The 16,105-nt window shown below is 30.4% G+C and overlaps 1 protein-coding gene across 1 annotated transcript; it reads right to left on the bottom strand.

The window, feature by feature from the left end:
• Window positions 1–66: 66 nt before the first annotated feature.
• LOC143532280 (DEAD-box ATP-dependent RNA helicase 53, mitochondrial-like) lies at window positions 67–3,419 on the bottom strand. The gene is made up of 7 exons (XM_077027370.1): window positions 2,984–3,419; window positions 2,713–2,840; window positions 1,743–2,154; window positions 1,551–1,649; window positions 1,251–1,475; window positions 1,006–1,167; window positions 67–480 (listed from the first exon to the last, which is right to left on the bottom strand). The coding sequence occupies exons 1-7, from the start codon at window positions 3,344–3,346 to the stop codon at window positions 169–171; spliced, it is 1,701 nt and encodes a 566-aa protein (XP_076883485.1). The 5' UTR covers window positions 3,347–3,419; the 3' UTR covers window positions 67–168.
• Window positions 3,420–16,105: the final 12,686 nt, after the last annotated feature.

The raw sequence follows: 16,105 nt of genomic DNA, 5'->3' as shown, positions 1-16,105 counted from the left end.
AATAATAATAATAATAATAATAATAATAATAATAATAATAATAATAATAATAATAATAATAATAATAATAATAATGTAAACACAAACCAAATTCTCTCGTCAACTACTCGCCTACAACCAGATTAAAAATCGGTATCATCTGTAAACCCCCCCAGAACAACCTGAACCTCAACGCTGACTGCCAAACCCACCTGAACGATCCGAACCAAATCCACCAAACCCACTTGAACGATCCGAACCAAATCCACTTGACCGGCTAGAGCGACTTGAATCATCACCAAAGCCACTAGAACGCACAAAGTTGGAACCTCTGAACCCACCACCATCTGATCTGCCATAACTAGGTCTACCAATGTAACCAAAACCACCACGAGACGGTGAACCAAAACCACCACGAGATGATGAGCCAAATCTATCTCCAAAACCAGGCCCACCACCCAGTTCAATTCTGGATCCAGCATCCACAGCAATTGGAGGAAGCTTTAATAAATCAGAAAAAAAAAAATAATCAGCACCCAGTAAACCCAATACTATGAAGTATGAATAATTCAATAATAATAAGCTTTAATGTTATTTAGGCTTTAAATTAGCTATCTTTGTTTACTTTTGAAATGTTGGATGTAATGATGATGATGATTAAACTTTATGTTTAACATTCACGTAGATTTTTTATTAGTATTCGTTTATGTTCGCCTGTGTTTGTTTATGGTATTTGATAGGAATCATGCTCTAGTTCTAGTTTAAATGTCATTTGTCTATTTTGGGAGGGGGTCAAGTGCAACTTATATGTCTATAAATAGATATTAATAGCTAATAGGGAGATTTAGAGTATGTCTATGTTTAAGATGGCATTGCCATGGCTCCCGCGTATGCGGTGAGATAGGGCTAGGCCCGGAACTTGTAACCTTTACGTTTTTGTTAATACAATCGTTTATGTTTATATACCGTTCATGTAGAATATTAACGAACAAACACAAAAAAACTATAAATTGTAAAAACAGTTACCTCAGTAAACTTGCATCCTACTTCACTCTCGTATCCTTTAACATCCCTCCACTGCTGAGACGAATACATTAAAATAGCCCTTCCTTTCTTGCCAGCACGACCCGTTCGCCCCGATCGATGAACAAATATCTCAGACGAGTTAGGTAGCTCATAATGTATCACCTAACCACCATCAAAATCAAGCTTACAATAAGAAAACGAAAACTCAAACTAAACAAAACTAAAACAATCAAAAAGATTCACACCAGATCAACATTAGGAACATCAAGACCACGAGCCGCTACATCAGTAGCTATCAATACATTAATCCGACCATCTCTAAATCCTGAAAGCGTTCTCTCCCTTTGATGCTGTGAAATATCTCCATGCAAAGCTTCACATCCAAAACTTTTTTGCAACGCATATGCTAAACGATCCGCATCGCGTTTTGTCTGAGTAAAAATTATAGATTTCCCACCATTCGCATGCTCCTGAAAAAACACAAATATTATTTCACACCAACATTAAAAAATCAAAACTTTCAAGCAGACAATGTCGACCCATACAGTTATTAACGGTCCAAGAAGTGATGCTCTCTCACGCGTTTCAGACGCAATAGAATAAAGTGTAATTCCATCAGCCAACTTTTGGTCTGAATCACCAACCTGAAATCAATACTTTGCATTAACCAAATGTACATAATAACATTAAGTATTAAAAATATCATTATAAAACAAATTTGTGCAAACCCGACTTACAAGATCAATAGTTAGAGGTGTCTTCAAAAACTTTTGAGTAAGTTTCACAATCCAACTTGGCATGGTAGCTGAAAACATCAGCGTTTGACGTTGTTTTGGTAAATATTGCAATATGGTTTCAACAGCTTCAGCAAAACCGACATTGAGCATCTGATCTGCTTCATCAAGAACTGCAAACTGAACTTCTGATAGATTCAAAGCGCCTCGTTTAAGCAAGTCAATAACACGTCCCGGAGTACCAACTATAATATCAACACCGCGGTCAAGAGCACTCATCTGGCGTTGAATTGGTGAACCACCATACACACACAGAGTATCCAAATTTGGTGCTGCCTCATAGAATTCCTTTTCCACTTGGCGAGCAAGCTCTCGAGTAGGAGCCATAACAATGGCTAACGGGTTTCTCCCTCTTCTGTTAATATTTGACCAAATATGTGTGTACTTTGATAACCGGTTTTTAAAAGATTCAAAATATTAGGGGTGCCAATTGTGTCGGGATGACGAGCTGGAGAGCTGAATTGTGGAACCCGAACATGGCCCGTATTTTTAACAATGTCAAAGATTTGAAGTTTTAAACCCTGACTTGGAATACACGAATTCAAGTCAACCCAAAAATGACCATTTAACTTGAATCTAAACTTTTCATCCAAACCCAAGATTAATTTACTTAGTTTTTCATATTAACAAAAACAAATTAAACTACAAGAATATTATCTCCATAATTCAAAAAACATAAGTTTCTCGCTTTAAATTAATTAATTTTTTAACAAGGTTTTAACTTTCATTTTAACCAAAAAATGTGTCCAAAAAGTTTGGAAAAAAACTTCAAACCAAAAATTATTCTAGTCTAACAGAGACAAATTTTTTTTAAAAAAGATAACACTTAAACAACTCAGCTTGATTAAACGGATTTTTCGTGTCGTGTGAGAAGCTACCGCCCCCTAAAAAACACAATAAAACAAGCAATTACCCATGCTTCTCATTGTACTGAACAATCTTATCCATAATAGGAATGCCAAAAGCAAGTGTCTTCCCCGTTCCCGTCCTCGCTCGTCCAATCATATCCCGCCCCTGCATTGCCGGTTCCAGCACCGCTCTCTGATCAACAAAAACCACATTTTTAAATCATTCATTCACCAAAGCAAACACATTTATCACTTAATTCTCCAAATCAAACACCTTTATTCATAAAAATACATAATTTATAACCAATTCAACAAACCCAAATCAAATTAAGTTACCTGAATAGGAAAAAGCTTAGTAATACCCTTTTTCGACAACGCGGTAACAATCTCTTGTGAAATCCCAAGGTTAGCGATCTCAAGATCATACGATACCGGTGCCGGGTCCTCGTAAGCAAGATTGGCGGCAACTGCGTACCCGGCGACCTGCGTTGAAGCAACGGACGGCCGGATGTTAATCCATGGAGACCCATGAAGGGTTCTTGAAAAAGAAGCATTTGGGTTGAATGGTTGAGGTGGGTTAGAAGAATAGTGGTTGTGGGTTGGTGTGGGTGATGGGATTAGAAGGTGTGTGAGTGAGGTTAAAGAGGCGAGATTGGTGAGTCTTTTGGAAGAAGATCTGAAGAGTATGAGAGTGTTCATGGTTGGAGGTGGAGAGGGTTTGGTGGTGGGAGTGTAAAACCCTAATTTGGGATCAAGGGTTTATGAAATGAGAACCTTTGGACATCTGCATATACTATTAAAATAATAGAGTTTAAGTCAACATTGTCTTTTCCTACTAGTCTATTCTTAACATTTTCATTCTTATCTACCACTTCTCTATTTTTCATATGAATAAAATAATTCTAAAATAAATTAAAATTCTAGACAACTCATTCCTATTAAATGATTATTAATTTCTATTAATTAATTTATATTATTTTCCATTCAAATCAAATTAAATTTTGATAAAATGTGTTAAAAACAAAACATTAAAACTCAATTACTATATTTCCTAATTTTCTTCCATATTTCAAGCTATTTCAAAATCCATAATTTTATGATATAAATAAATTACATATACTACTTATGTATATATACTATAACATTCACACGATAATTCTCACACCATCACACCGGATTTAGCAAAATCGTATTTGTTTTTTTGTAAGGTATATTTTTTTTGTCGTGCTTATATAATTCATTTTTTACTTGTTTGGTTCAAACAATAACTGTTCAAAAATTAATAGTTTGTTTATTTAATTTGTCACAACCAGAAAGATGGAGCCAACAAGCATTACAATGTTGAACCAGTTGGATATGCTTAACAATGATTTTGTCTTCAAGGTTTGTATTTTGAAACTATGACGTCTTAAGCTCAATAACAAGCCCGAAGAAAATTGGTCGATGGAGATGATTTTGCAAGACGAAATGGTATTGTTACATAAAATTAAATAGCTTACCATAATCCGGACTTCTACTTTTATTCCAAATTACATATTCATTAATTTTAGTATATTTTTCACACAATTTTGTAGTAATTATTGGATGGTGAATGTTTTTATATTTATTGGTTAAGTTTTCACCGATTTTGTACTAATACACATTTATATGTTTTTCCGGTAAGGTTATATCGTTTTCCAGTAATGTTTACATTTGTTCACATAATTCAAATATTCCATAATATGTAATTTATTTATTATTTGATATTACTATTAATATTTGATTTTATCATTTAAGGTTATTGCCCCCAACCTGATATAATGGATTGAGGATTTGTAGACAAGATGTCTTATTTTTTGTTTAATGTTAATGTATATTTTTGTTATTATTCATGTATTTATTTATTTTTCACAATTCATGTAATTTATTTGATTTTTATATAATCTGGAAATGAAATTTAATGATCATTCTATAAGACATTAAATTAGTTATAGTAAGATAATCAATCTTATATTGTTGTTGGTCAAATTCCAATTAAATCACTAATGTCAACGCAGTTTAAAACATTATTATACTTTCTAATATTATCGTATTTAACATTTTAAAATAATACACATTTAATATGACATTTTAGAAATCAATTTTAACATTCAAATTCGGATTTTCATTATCAATATAAATTTTACAAAAATGTGATATATAGTTTGACTTCCACCAGTTATTCAAAAACCGAAATTTAACGAATTCAACCATTTCATAATTTTTCAATATTAATTCCTTAAATAAAAAAAATTATTTTTAATAACCATTTCTAAATATTTCAAGTTATTATGATTTTAATGTCAATTTCAACTAAATCTATTAATATATTTATTCCTAAACATCAAAAATAAAATATACAATAAAATGTACATTTATTTAGTTTGGTTTTATATAATACCTTTAATTTATGGTTAATATCCATAACTTATTTAAACCCTTATTTCTATTTTTTATATTTGATCGTTTTTTAGTTATGTCTAAATTTCAAGATTCATACCTTTAGTAAAACCCACATATTTTCTATAATCGATTAAATACGGAATTTACAAATTAAATACAAAATTTTACAAATTGAATGTCAAAATTAATGTATAAAATAAACCCCCATTTTAATATTACAAAAATAAAACAAATTTCATTTTTTACATTTTAATGTCAAAAGTTGACTAATTAACGAATTTGATATTAAATGTAATTATGTCAAAATTATTTATTAAAATACAATTGTACTTAGTATTTTTTTGAAGTTTACTAATAATTTTTTTATTCATAAAAGTGAACTCTAGCATTGAATTTAATAGATCTAACAAAAAAGTTATTGAATGTTTCTTATACAAAAGTTAAAATGAAAATTCTTTTACAATAATTTGTATATTTATAGATTACAATTTTTATATAATTATATGTTTTTGTTCATATACACAGCATGTATTTTTTTCTTCATTCAAAATATAATTAACAAACACTACAATTATAAATGGTCAAATTTTAACAATATAATCTATTTGTAGTAGTATCTCAATCTTAGCAAACATTATTTGACCAGTTCTCCTTGACATTTAAAATATTGTGATACTTTCCAATCTTAGAAAAGTTTACATTTTTTTATTTAACAATTTTATAATTATGTCTAAATGTCAATATGCATATGCCTAAAAATAACATCAACTGACTTCCTGAATTTCTATACCTTAAGCATTTTGTTATTTCATCATTATTACCAAATTAACTCACTTTCTATTATTATAGTATTTTATAAAATAAAAAACCATTATTGTTAGAGTCACAAATCAATCTTCGTTTTATATCAATAATAATCGTATTACCAAAATTATCGTTATATTAAATACAATTACTTAAAAAATTGATTCGTATTAATTATTTATTTATTTAATAATTGTTACACTTTTAATTATGGTATCAAAATATATCAATACCTTATGTCTAACTATAAATAAAAAGTATTTTTAACTTTCAACTTATATTCGTTTAAATAAAATTAATTATAAAGTTTCTTTAATAGTTATCAACCTTATTCATATACATCATCTACTAATTTATGTTTTAATACGTATTTTAATCACTATTTTATTATACAAAATGATAATACCTTTTTGACCTAATATAAGTTTTGACTTCAAATCAATTTTTAAGTTGACAAACATTAATTTACATTAAATCTTATATTTTTAAACACCTAAAAGAAATACATAAAATGATTTTAACATAATTGTCAAACAAATAGTGGTTCCTAATAATAAAACACGTTTCCTCCTTAATTTATACATTTTTCCCGAAAAATAACCATTAGTGAACATGAAATGTTTTATTAGTTTATTTATATTATTCCCATAATGAAAAAACATTTTTTGATTATTTATATGTTTAAGTTTTAACAAAATTAAATTTCTATTTCATCACCACTAAATTAGCATGTACGAAATATGGCAAAAAGTTTAATATCCTGAGTAAATGCAATTTATCTATATGGGTAAAAAATACAGCTATAAAGAAAACGGGTTAAACGGATACACATTGAAAAAAACATAAAAACTAAAAGCACAATCTATTAAAACAATATTAGATTATTATTATATGTATTCAATAATTATTTAACATAATTTATCCTTAAAGGAGTTATGAAAAAATTGATGAGAGAGCTTTGCCTAATTTTCTAAATGATATATATTAGGAATCCACTATATGTCATCTATACTTGAAAGAAAACTAATATGTTATTGAATATTGATTAAGACTTTATTTTAAAGATCAATTAATTATATTATTATCAAAGACTAAATTTAGATTTTAGATTGTCATAACAGTTTGTTTTGTAACATAATTTTATAAATACTTATAAAAGGAAATGTCTTAGATATTGTTCATCTTTTAACATTGATGTGCAACAAATAATTAAATTAATGTGTAAATAAACACGGGTACTATCTTAGAGTAATAAACACTACGCTTATTGATGTGTAATGAATGTCTTAGATAAAGTTCATCTTTTGAATCAACATTGAGATAGAAGTTTTGTCGAATCGACGTGTAAAATTGTTTTGTTGATCTGGAGACTATTTCTTTGTTTGCTTATTATTGTTCTCATGATATAAGTTATAAATATTTTAATTTTTCATTTATCTTTGTTAGTCTTTGTATGTTTTTGTATTTGATTCAAATAAGTTATGACGTCTTATAATTTGTGTAAAATTATCATTTATTTATAAATACAACATTTGTATTTCATTATTTATAATTACAACAATGCCATTATAGATATATCGGATGATCTTTTGATTGATGATTCATCCGATCCTATTTCTGATCCGATTGATTTTGTAAATCCAACATTATTGGAAAATTTTAATGATATTTCATATTTTCAAGAAAGAGTCATACTCGCACCTTTAAATGAGGTTGTCCATGAAATTAATGACAAATTTATGTCTTTGTTTTCAAAGAAAAGGTTGAATATCTCAGTTCTGATAGTATAGACACATCTGATAATGTTAGTCTTGGTTTCGATCCAACATTACACTCACCGGATTTTCTAAATGGTGAAAGATGTCTGGTATGCCTAATCATAGATTGGTTCTAAAAGTTGGTGTGTCAATAATGTTACTAAGGAATATTGATAAGGACGGTTTATGCAACGGAACGAGATTACAAGTAATTAACTTGGGGAGACGTTTTATCGAAGTAAATGTTATTTCAGGTACTAACATTGGCTTTTGCACTTATATAACTCGTAGTAGCCTAACTCCTTCAGATAAGAAACTGTCATTCAAATTAAAACGAAGACAGGCCCCTGTTACGGTTTATACCTGCGAGAACCGGTGTTTACACATGGTCAACTATATATGGCTTTATCATGAGTGAATAGTAGAGACGGTGTTAAAATGCTTATATTAGACAAGGAAAGTAAAATTAAAAATAAAACTACAAATGTGGTTTATAAGGAACTATTTAATAATTTATGAAATTCTCATTTTGAAGTTTTAATTATTATCTGATAATTGTAAAATGGATGTTATTTTCGTTGAAAGTTATATTTAATAATCTTTTATTTTGTTACTGGCATTATTAACAGTTATATATCATGTTGTCATCTCCACAAGTATATATGAAATTATGTTTTTCACTTTCATATTACGTTTGGATGTTACATGATTTATATTTTTCCACCCGTGGCGCCCACGGGTCAATAACCTAGTAAAATAAAATATAGTTATAATAAAGAAAATTATTCATTTTTATTTTCTTTTCTTGTTTCTTACGGAATGTAAAATGAATTGAATAATAATTATTATGTTAAAATAATTTTTTTCAGTTAGGAAAGATACATATTGAATTTGAAACTTTCCAATTTGTTTGAGAGGTTTTGAGAATGTTTGGTAAAGATGTGTGTTTGTGATAATCTAACGTGGAATATAATGTTATATTACTATAAAGATACTGAATTTAAATTGAATAGTCTAAGTAACAGCCATGCCTTGTATGTAATATAGATTAATCTCAAAGTGTTTTCATACGCTAATGAGACACTGGAATGGTTGCTACATATCTATCGTCAATACTGTCACACATATATCGGTTGACTAGATAGAGATATACACATATGTAGTCTATTTAAACTCAACGTCAGTGTGAGCATGAGCATGATTCTTGAAACTCCAACAAATGTGATTGGGGTTCAAGAATTAGATAAATATCCCATTGTAAATTGATGATAATCAAGACAACCAACCAAGTCAACACGTAAAAATGAATAGTAAGCTAGAAGGCTGCAAACTCATTAGCCAATGTGTGATATTACCCTTAGGGTGTGCACGAGTTTAAATTATATATAATGTTTATTTAGTATGTATTGTTTGGTAAATATCTCATTATGAATAGAGTAGCGCTTAGTATGAGAGAACAAAAAAAGATGGTGTTTGATTGGTTAATATAATTGAATCAACTTCTATACAAGGATACCTAAAAGACTCCGTTGGAAAATAGTTTAGCTTTAGAAAGTCATCAAATTTTCGTCTAAAAGCCTACTCCGACTCAGACTAGGGAAAATGCTTGGTTACTGGATATTATATATATGATGGTTTGGTCTCAATCGTGTATTATATTGCGTTAATTGTTTACTTTTATTAAGTTTTTAGAGTGAACTGTGGTACTTTAAGCTTGTTTTTGAATTTCAGCTGCGTGAGCATTAAAGATACTAATTGAAATTGTTAACATGCATGCTTAGAAGTTTGGAGGAGTTCGGAAGTGATACTCATGCGTTTAGAAGTAAAACGGGCATATCTCGGGCTAGAAATTGAGTTACAGAACCCACAATATATGATTTTTGGGTTTCTCATCGAGACAAATCTGAATATGAGGTTATCTAGCTCACACTAAGTGAATAAAGAGTGATAAATCCTCCGCGCTACGCGAACGACATAAAAAACGAGAAAAAACCCCCTAGTCGTTGATATTATCTATTTCCAGTCCCCATTCGACATATCCATCACTCCAGAGACCATTCACGACCTAGGAGCCGATTTTTAAATATCTCGGAGCTCCTGGTTTGTCAATCATTCTATATTTCATCAATTCAACACATAAGCGAGCTGATCATCATGAAGAAATGCCAAATACATCATGAGCACTTTAGGTGTAGGGTTTTTGTATGAAACTAATTGTGTTTGTGTTTTCTATCTGTTATTGGAATGAAGTGTGATTGATTCCATGATTAATCTATCTCTATTTTAGTTTTGATTGTTTAAACGGTTGTTTGTCTGGGATCGGGGTTTATCATCAATTGATATATTGTGCTCATCAACATTTAGTTGTAAGTTCTTATATTCATTGAGTTGTTACTATTGATCATTGATTCACCTAAACTCTTGTATTAACAAACTGGTAATTATGTAGACCATGTCCAGTTGTGTCAATTAATCGAATTAGGTTACGTGTATCTGCACGACCAAACTACCATGTCTAGTAATTGCTTATCAACCTTAACTGACGATTAATGTCTATGTGTTTATTCAATTGATAGGATTCATAGTTGTTTAGTGGATTGCATAACCTGAAACCTGAAGTGTGTCACCCTTTTCCTAAATTGTTTTACAACTAAAGTAACCGTGTTTACATAATCAAATATTTGAAACCGTTTGACATCGTCTGTCCGCTTAACTTAATAATTAATAATCATGAGTTTAACTTGCACTTTTCACTGATTCCATGTGGATACGACCTTACTTACTCGTACTAGGTATAGAATTTAAGTTAATAAATACTTGTTTTTTATTAGAGCACGACATCTATATCAATATATCTTTGAGACAGTCTAATTTCTTGGAAAGCAAGAAGCATTATGCATTTTCCATATCATATGTTGGGTCAACATACAGGAGTAGAAGTAATTTGGGTCTTAAAGCTTCAAGAAGACTTAAAAGTTTAGTTGCACACTTACACATTCTACGTTTCAATATTTTAAATTAACAACGATGCAATTATAATATTAGCTAACCATATTTTCCACAAAACACTACACATAAAATTGATCTTTTATTTTTAAAAGAAAATGTTAAGACATAAGGATTGAAAGTAAAAAAATTGACACCACAGAAGAACCTACTTATATACTTACAAAAGGTCTAGGTGTAGTACAAGCGCACAACATAACTTCTTAAGTGACAAGTTGGGATTAACATGTTATTCTGGGTATTAAACTGATAAAGGGCATTAAAATTATACTTGTCCAATTCTTCCCTTTGTTTGTTAATTTTTTTTTCTCTCTTTTCAATTAAAGTTTATTGTTACAATAAAAACAAGTTGAAGGGGGTCTTGTGCCAAAATGAAAACTATGGACCGTTGCTCAATCACCAGGTTAATAGAAGATTTGGCACGTTCGCTTGGTGTATTTTAAGGGGGTTATCCAATGCATATCGTTACACACAAAAATTGAATATCTGCATCTCTTGGTTCATAGTTAAATCAGTTGACTATGAAGCAATTCCTAAATCATTCGTGTTACATTAGCTTGTGCAATATTATATAGTTTCCATCTCTTGTTTGATTAATTGATTGTGTTCCTATTGTAACCCATTTAGTACTACTTGGTTGTTCCAAAACTTGTTCTTTTTCATTTTTGAATGAATCAATTAAGAATTTTTATTGTTGATCTGTTCTTCATGTAAGTAATATAAAACATGATAACCTGTTACAGCAGTGAGAGTAGTAACCGCAACAGACTAGGATATAGACGACATGGTTGTCAGCTTGGTCGAGTTCCCCTTTATATGTATAGTTAAGGATTGTGTTAGGGTTCTTGAGAGAAACCCAGTTTTATGAGAGAGGAGGCACACAAAATTGTTATGTGTGTGTGATTAGGTTATGATGTTAATATTTATCTCTCTTTATATACACCCAGGGGGGAACCGTTTATTAGTTAATTATAGGTAATATGACCCATCAACAATTACCAAACAAATATATAATAAGGTATAGTTAATATTTTGATCTATTATAATACTAGGTTAATTACCCGTGTAGCACATGGGTTAGAATAAATAAATTTATTTAAATAATAACACAATATAAAATACAAAAAATATATTCAAAAAATAGAAAGATATATTATATGGTAGAATAAATTACACATTACACAATATGAAAATAAAAAGCTGTTAGTAATTCGTAAATCTCTAAATACTTCTTTGTACACAATACTTGTAGTTTTATTTGTAACTTTATTTTCTATATAAAAATATAGTAGTTTCACATTGTTTATGTTTATAACTCTAAATAATGCAACACATAACTATCATGAGTTAAAATAGATTGTCTCAAAAACAAACCAACTATCTATAATAATTGATCTTTAATGCAAAATAAAAATAAAGTGAAAATTTCATACTTTAAAAATAATCATTTTATTTAAAGGTATAAGATTTTTTTAAGAATAAAAATGTGAGTTCTAATATTACTTTCGGCTATGATTTCGGATTCTATAACACAGTTATCTTATTGTATTTTCACATATAGTTCGGTTTCATTGCATATACCACTTTTCTAGTTAATATTTTAAGCAACATTACTTCAACGTCGACTTTTAGGACTAATCTATAACTTGACAACCTTTTTTAAGGTCATTTAAAACATCCGGAAACTAATACTTTCTTGTAACGTATCATTTTATGACTGATAGAACATGGATAGCGAACGCATAGTTTCTTAAGCGACCACATTTTTCGGTGCAAGTATAACACACCCACTAAAGAAAACTATATTTATAAAATCTTCAATAATAGAAGAATATACAAAGTCAATTTATAATATGATTAATAGTGTGCTAATGTCTAACATGTGTATTCCAAATATAAGTGATTTTATCCACCTGAAAAACCAAAACATGCAGTCTAGTGTTTAAATTTTTGTGAATTTTTAAGATTATGAACTTAACATAAATGATTGGTTGATTAAATATGTAACATCCTAAAATATTCTAATATAAATAAAGAAAATTGCGTTAAATTGTCGTGCGTTAATAATATTAACTAAAGTCTAATATGGAAAAGATCATGGACTTGGATTTAATTAAGATGGGTTAAGGGTAATGGGTCTTAGGTCCATGAGCCTTAAGGGGTATAAATACCTCCTTAAATCACCCTTAAATCCTAAACCATCATTCATTTCCATCTTATTCTCTATACATCCAAAACACACACACCACACACCACCATATACGGCCTGCGGCCGAGAGAGAGAAACGAGCAAGATCCGAGAGAGATTAAACGTTAGTTGGTATTAGATCTTTATTACACGAGATCTAGAGGCATAAACAAGTTAAACGAGATCCAAACGAGCACTAAAGGTATGTTCTTGACCCTTTAAAGTTTACATTTTTATACACTTTTAATCTTGAAACTTGAACCTAGAATAGATCAAGTATAAACGAGAGATAAAGTTGTAAACTTGATAGCAAATATGAGTGTAATGAACCCGGAAATGGAAACGGCTCGATTAAATGAACCCTTAAACTAGTATTGAACGTTTCAAGCTTAAAGGTCCAAACTTTACGTGTTTTCGGGTCAAACCATATCCAAAAACAACCATAGGATTGATCGCGAGTTGGTTAAATATCGTATCCAAGAGTTTCACGTTAAAACAGATATGATTGTGGGGGATTAAGAATGAACAGAGACGGCAGCAGGTTAACTTCGCCTGCAAGCTTAACTTCGCCTGCAAGGTTAACTTCGCCGAAGGCCAAGTTCGCCAAACTATAACTTCGCCTGGTGACAAGTTCGCCCATGATAACTTCGCCTAAGGCTAAGTTCGCTAATGCTTAAGTTCGCTGAAAGATAAGTTCGCTTAGATAATAAGTTCGCTTAATGTTAAGTTTGCTTAATGTTAAGTTCGCTTACAGTAAGTTCGCTTATTGTTAAGCTCGCTTAATGTTAAGTTCGCTTAACACTAAGTTCGCTTACAGTAAGTTCGCTTATTGTTAAGTTCGCTTAATGATAAGTTCGCTGGAGTTAGTAAATTAAAAAAAAAAACCTAATGAATAATGTGTTAAGACAGTTAATGGAAATAAAATTTTTCCAAGCTGACCTGGCAGCTCGACCCCAGCCAGGGGCTCTGCCCCTTGGACCCTGCTAGGGGCTGCCGCCCCTAGACCCCGCTGCCAGGGGCGCTGCCCCCGGACCCCCGTTCGTTGTGGGTTATATAAAGATAGAAATACAACATGAGTAGTAGTAGTTAATTGATACATGTAAATATTATACAGTTAGCCGTGCACAGCTCAAGAAGGGAATAACGATTAACGGAGAGCGTAACAGGATTCAGGTGAGTTTCTAGCCCCATTTATGTGTTATGTTTTCGGGGCTGTGTGCATACTCAATATGTTTGTTAATACACTTATCCTAAGAGATAAGTGTATGCCTTATGTGAATAATGTGAAATGCATGAATGATTGCTTGATGGTACGTGAACGATCTTCGGATATTGCACGTACTGTCAGGTTGTAACGCTATGTATAAGGTAAGTATGATACATACGCTTATGTGTATGAACGTAATAAAGTTAATAAAAGAAGGAAAGGATGGTTGTATGGTTACGAAAAGGGTACCGAGCCCTAATAATACTCGAGGTATGATGTATGGTTGTATGGTAATGAAGAGGGAATCGAACCCTACTAATATTCGAGAACTAGGGAACCGAGCCCTACTAATATTCGAGGAAAGAGGGTACCGAGCCCTAATAATACTCGAGGAAGGAGGGTACCGAGCCCTAATAATACTCGAGGAAGGAGGGTACCGAGCCCTAATAATACTCGAGGAATGTATGGTGTAATGCTCTTTATAACGTAAGATATGAAAGTAAGTTAGTACAAAAGAAAGTATGAAAGTATGAAAGTATGAAAGAATATAAGTTTGTGTGTATTATATAATGTATGATTAACTAGAACTCACTCAGCGTAGCTGACTTTTAGTATGCACGCAGATGAGTAGGATGAGGCAGCTCGCTTGAGGAGACACGTGGCACTGAATAAGAGGCTGGCATCGGAAGACTCAAGACGTTTAGGTTTAATGTTTTGTTTATTTTGAAAGACAAGATGTGTTTTGTTATGAAATGTTTTACGAAAGCTTTTATATTCCGCGAATGTTTTAATTAACTCTGATATTTAGAACTGCGTTTATGAGTAAATCCAACACGAAAGTAGGGCTACCGGTAACGGGGCCTTACAAAATAGTTAACTAAAAAGAAGTTGTAAATAACTACTTTTTTAAACCAACCCGTGGACCGAAACTCATTTTAATCATAAACTGTTTTGACTTGAACCATGTTTGATATTTTAACCGGCTAAAGAAACCCGCTTGTTTAAGTTAACACAAACACTAAGAATACATCAATAGTGAATTTGTCTTTTCAGAGGTTAAAAGAAAAAGACTTGTAATTTAGTAAATAATCATATATATTTAATAAGTTAAAGTTTATTGAAATTTAATTTAAAATTAATCTTGCATCTTCATCTAATAATATCATTTATTATAAAACCTTAATTAATATTATATATTTAAGACCTTAAAATTTGAAATCATTATTCAATATCAACGTAAAAATTGGTTACTTAAAAAAACCTAATATTAATAACTAATATAATATATTCACATAAAACAAAAAAAACATATTTATGTTGGTATTTAATTGATTAAATTAGGAAAATATTATTAAAAAGAGAAATAACAAAATTAAAAAGTAAAAAATAAAATACAAAATTATTGATAGCAAAGATTATTAAAAGGAGTGAATGAAAGATTAAAAAGTAGAAAAAAATGAAATTCAAGATTATTAATAAGAAAGAGAATTGTTAAGGTATTTAATATGAAAGAGAGGAGGGAAAAATTTTGTAAGGATGAATTTGGTGATGACATATGACACTTAGTAAGTTTTATTTATTATATAGTATAGATAAATGATTATAATGGCCATATATAAATATATATAATTATATATTTAATCTTACATTTATAGATTTTGATGATGATATGATTTGTTGATTTTCATTTTTGGTAGTCAATGGTTTCAAAATCAGAGGTGGATCAAAGTTCACGTTTTGTCAAAGGTTCATTTGATTCTGAGTTTGTTTCAAACCTAAACATTGATGACATTTAACTCCTATTAAATTCAAACTTAATTATATTGGTTATAATTTTCTATTTAATTTATAATCATCATGTTATGTTATATTAAATTTTTCATCTGACTAGGGATGATAATGGGTAGGGTTTGGGTCGGGTTTAGGTATTCCTAAACCCATACCCGGTTATGAAAGTCCATCCCAAACCCGTCCCAAACCCGTCGGGTTTTAATCGGGTAATTACTCGTCGGGTTTCGGGTTTCTCATCGAGTTTCGGGTTTCTTATCGGGTTTTGATAAAATACTCGTCGGCTA

Source organism: Bidens hawaiensis, unplaced genomic scaffold (assembly GCF_021521415.1).
Source record: "Bidens hawaiensis isolate Kalapana, Puna unplaced genomic scaffold, B.hawaiensis_p1.1 tig00009425_1, whole genome shotgun sequence".
NCBI classification, from domain to species: domain Eukaryota; kingdom Viridiplantae; phylum Streptophyta; class Magnoliopsida; order Asterales; family Asteraceae; genus Bidens; species Bidens hawaiensis.
The sequence above is the reverse complement of the archived record's forward strand: the minus strand, read 5'-3'. Positions and strand labels throughout refer to the sequence as shown.

What these genes read in the sequence shown, in the direction of transcription:
- LOC143532280 (XM_077027370.1), bottom strand. Translation starts at nt 3,346, where the DNA reads ATGAACACTCTCATACTCTTCAGATCTTCTTCCAAAAGACTCACCAAT. An exon ending in CTAAGCTTTTTCCTATTCAG is followed by an intron (nt 2,841 to 2,983) that starts GTAACTTAATTT and finishes TTTGTTGATCAG; the next exon opens with AGAGCGGTGCTGGAACCGGC. An exon ending in TTCTTGGACCGTTAATAACT is followed by an intron (nt 1,476 to 1,550) that starts GTATGGGTCGAC and finishes GTGTTTTTTCAG; the next exon opens with GAGCATGCGAATGGTGGGAA.